We start from the raw sequence: 4477 nt of genomic DNA, 5'->3' as shown, positions 1-4477 counted from the left end.
GCCCGGCCAGCGGTTTTACAGCAGCTGGCTGAAATGAGCCCTGAAATTGAGTTGAGGAGGAGGAGAGGACGGCGGCGTCACGCAGGATGAAGCTGCAGGGTTTAAATCTGCTTCCTGCCTCATCCAGCATCAACACTTTAAATATTTATCAGTGTAAATATCAGCTGCTGGAGAAGCAGCAGAGTTTAAGTTTAACCAGCTACATCAAAGATTTTTAAATGTTTACAAACGTTCGGCTTGGTTTTAAATAAATGGATGCATTAAATTAAATCTTATTTTATATTAATAATGTTTTCTGTTATAGTTTAGTTCATTTTGTTGTGTTCAGCATCTGATCCGAATCAAACCAACCTGTTCCCCTCCTGGCCTGTGGGGGCGCTGCACCAAGAACCACTGAAGGAAACACTCAGCACAACTACAACTTCCTTCTTCACCAAATGGAAACTAAAGTGGAGGCGTCAGATTTAAGCAGTAGTAGATTTTTTAGCCATTTCTTCGGCTAACGTTTACCCAGAATACCCTGCGCTGTAGTCTCTTCCTGCTCTGGGAAACCTCAGTCTGGGTTCGGTTCAAGTGAACTCTGGTTCGGTTTGACTCCATGTGAACGCCAAGCGGACCGAAGACCAGTCCAAAAGCAGGAGGTGGCGTACAGCGCAGGGCATTCTGGGTAAATACAACCAAAACAAACACGTTAGCTTAGCGCTAGCAGGAGAAATCCTCAAATGGATAAAATGGGACTCCACTCCGTTTCTGTCTGCTTGGTGAGAGAAGAACCACAGCAGAACAAATCCAGTAGTTTAGGCCCAAAACGAAGCGAATGTTCCGAACATCAGGTCGGAAAACAGCCTGAATCTTTTCTAGGTCCTTGAAAAGGCAAACATGTTCTGATTCTGTCGTCCTGAAGGTGACGGAGAGGAAACAATTACCAGCCCAAATTCTGCTGACAGTGACTCATTTCTCTGCGTCAGCAGATGAACCGGCGGCGTTTGTGCTCAGGCTGCAGCTCCAGGTTCATGTCTGCTGTAACAACATGTGGACTCTCTGTTCCCGCCGTGTGTTCAGAACCAGAACCAGAACTCCGTGTTCCTCCAGAGCAGCGCCGGTTCTGGTTGTCCGCTGCAGAAGCAATCTAAATGCAGAGCAGCTTTCGGCTGCAGAGCTGCGGTGTAATTTTCACCACTTATTCAGATTGTTTTCTGGCTCTCCCTCTTTGCTGTCCGACTCTATTATTTATCCGCGCCGTCTGTTTTCAAAAAGTGACGCTTTCCTGCTCAGTCGGCTGGAGTTTGGTGTTTTTCTGCAGCCGGGTCACCGATCAGGAACAAATCCGCCCTTCACACCCTGAAATCTCATCTGCAGCAGCGCAGAGGGGGCGTGCTGCCGCCTCCATCGCCTCCTTCCTCTCGCTCTTTAGCTGCAAAAACAAATTGTGAAATGTCGGTGTGAATTCGCCGAAGCTTTTATTGACATGTTCTCAGACGGACAAAAGCGTTTAAAGTCTCTGCAGACTGTCTTGATCTCTGACCGCGGGGATAAATTGGATTTTTCTCGGTTTCTCCTGGCGGGGAGCAGGAAGGAGCAGGTCATTGGATGGAGTCACTTTGGTTTAAAGATGCCTTCGCAGATTTCTGCTTCCATCCAGTCTTATCTGGAAATGTCGCACATTTAAATCTCCTTAAAGTGCATCGAGATGTTGGAGCGCTCAGCTCGATTTTTCTCTAATTTTTGCACGTCATGCTCTCCATATAAAGATGGTTGCTCTTTTAAAGTGCACTCGATAATGTGTTATGCTATCTGGACGTGTAGCATTTGGAAGCAGCTTCGCTCCTGAATGCTAAGCATCTCCGGCGGTCGATAGCAGAATCATTACAGCCTTTCTGAAACCGTCATAAAATGTTTCCACTTCTGATTTACACTCAGAGGCCAACTGGAAATGGATGGATGGTATTTTTAAAGCGACGGGTTGTGGGTGTCTTACCTGTTGAAAAAATTCCCATCATTTCTTAAAATACCTGCAGCTTGAATGCCTGAGTTTATGTGAAACCGTAGAAAACGGTTCATACGTCCCTGCCAACATGTTTCCTTTTTATGGATCATTTTTCTCTAAAACATTAAAGACCAAACACAGCTTTGGAAGCTAAAATAGCTAGCAGCAGAGCTAGCTTCCACGCTATTGGCTGGTGTTTGCAAAGCAGCCAATCCTGGAGCAGCGTTCACTTTCCTTGGTGCTGATTGGCTGTAAGGTAGATGTTAGCTTCTGCGTTAGCGCTAAAAGGATTTTCACTGTTTTATTCGGATCTATTTGTTGCTTGAGCCATTAAATTAGCGGTCATTCGTGTTTTGTGGACTTTAGCCGTTAGCAGGCTGGAGTTTGCATTAATTTAAGGTTTATAAAATGTTTTTAAGGCTCACATCATTCAGATGTTTAATAATCTTAACAGTTTTAAATATTTGGGCTTGGATGTCAGAGATTAGCAGATATTTAACAAAGTTGATCATAATCTGCATTTTGCCATGTATTTTATGTTTTTGAATGTTTTATTTTTGGTTTTTGTTTCTCTCATTTTCAACCATCTCAGCATCAGTAGAAACTACTGAGCAACATGTTTCCACTCCAATCCAGACATTTAATCTGACATTTGATTTGTATTTATTATGTTTTATGTAAGTGAAGTGTGTAAAATATGTTTCATTTTATTAAATTCAGTTTTTATTCCTGTTTGTAAAAATCAAACTCTCAAACTACAGACGAGTCAGCTAACGTTAAAATGTGTGAAGTGAAGTTAATGTGGGTCACAGCCAGGTCCTTTAGTTTCCTCCGTCGGATGCTTTGCTGCGTTTTCTTCTGTGATCTTCTTCACCTCTCTTCTTCCTCCTTCTCTTCCTTTTTGTCTCTTTCACGTCTTTTCGTTCCTTCTCTGCTCATCTCATCCGTCCTCTCTGCCTTTTTGTTGCTCCGTCTCCCTTGCTTGCGTCCCGCTCCCCCCCTTGTCGTCCTCCGTTCCCCCCATCGTCCCCCCCTGGACGAACCGTTAACAGAGGCCACACCCACTCAGTTCAGCCCCGCCCTCACGCCTCCTCTTCCTCCTTCTGGCTCCCCTTTGACTTACTCCTCCTCCTCTGATCCCCCACCAGTGTCCCCCAGCCCAGGCGTTGCCCTTCCCTCTGCCCCCCGCGACCTGGTCCCTGTCCTAGTGTCCAGCCGGTTCGTCCGGCTCAGCTGGCGCCCCCCGGAGGAGACCGGAGGAGGCGTGCAGACGTACGGCGTCTACTACTCCCAGGCCGGAGTCGACAGGTAAGACCAGACTTTGTGTTTGCTGTGACTCTGGGGGTTTTAGGCGATGTCGCAGAATTACAGCAGCCATCTTTGATTTCTACAACCTGCCTCATTTTGGCTCTTCATGTAGTAATCAATAAAATTATCATTAAAAATAAATCAAGAAGTAGCCTGGTGTCCACACATTCTTAAAAAGTCTTAAATTCCAACGAAAAGCGACATTGGCCTTAAATATGATAATCGTAAGTTTTACTGGCAGGACTATTCGATTTGGCGTATCTACTGTTAAAGCTAGCTAGCTAGCTAGCTTTTTATGTCCATTATTGGTGAATGTAAATTTATGGTCAGTTGTCTGACGACGTTTGTTTCATTCCAACTCTCACTCAAGCAGATTTGTTTTGTACATTTCTGCTGTTATAAAGGTCTTAAAAAGTCTTAGACTGGAGTTAAAGCCTGCAGAAACCCTGGCTAAGCAGAGAAAACCGTCTGTCTGCGAGCATTTCACCTGGTCCAATCAGCAAGCTTTGGGTTTATGGGCTGTTTTCCTTAAACGTTAGCAACATCCTTAGTCGCTAACATCGTCTTCACATTTAATTAAACCCAGCAGAAATGTTAGTAGATGTTCAAATAAGTATAAACAGGCCACACTTTTCAGATTTCTAATTACTTTTACTCCAATTGACATTTCTGCTCTAATTCCTGCTGATCTACCACAATAAGATCATGGAAAACTTTAACTTTACCAAGCAGTTAGGTCAGTTACCAGAACAAATATTTGAAATAAGACAAAACTAAACTCAGAAGTAACTTTTCACCAAGCAGCTTGTTTTAAGTCAGTAATTAGTTAATGTTGATGAAAAAGTTCCACTTATTTCACTTACAGGACATTTTTCCCTGAAGTGAAATAACCGGACAGTTATAATCCTTTTAGCATTAAGATGAAGGATTAAGATTAAGGATTAAGATGAAGGATTACTGACTAAAACGAGCAGAAATGTTAGTTTGTCTGAGAGCCAAAACTTCTTGGTGAGATTTTATGTTTTTACCTCATCAGAAGATTCAGGCCCAGAAAAGGAGGATAAACTCCCCATTAGTTACCTGTTGAACAGTGGAGATGGCAGATGATGGTCGGTTCTGAGGCGTCGGGTCGGAACCGGTTCCCCCAGAGAGCCGGTTCCGACCCGACGCCTCAGAACCGAC

General features: G+C 44.0%; 1 protein-coding gene across 2 annotated transcripts in view; it reads left to right on the top strand.

Moving 5' to 3' along the window:
* The window catches only part of LOC106939755 (netrin receptor DCC-like), a 41518-nt gene that overhangs the window by 20571 nt on the left and 16470 nt on the right, over positions 1-4477 (top strand). Inside the window, exon 3 of one of the 2 annotated variants that reach the window (XM_015022292.1) lies at positions 3040-3295. In XM_015022292.1, coding sequence (XP_014877778.1) covers positions 3040-3295 — 256 coding nt within the window. The remainder of the gene's footprint in view (positions 1-3039; positions 3296-4477) is intronic. The other variant, XM_015022293.1, reaches the window with a different exon arrangement.

This window comes from Poecilia latipinna, unplaced genomic scaffold (assembly GCF_001443285.1).
Source record: "Poecilia latipinna isolate Pla-1442-1.1 unplaced genomic scaffold, P_latipinna-1.0 Scaffold2972, whole genome shotgun sequence".
NCBI lineage: Eukaryota > Metazoa > Chordata > Actinopteri > Cyprinodontiformes > Poeciliidae > Poecilia > Poecilia latipinna.
This window is presented reverse-complemented; position numbering and strand designations above follow the sequence as displayed.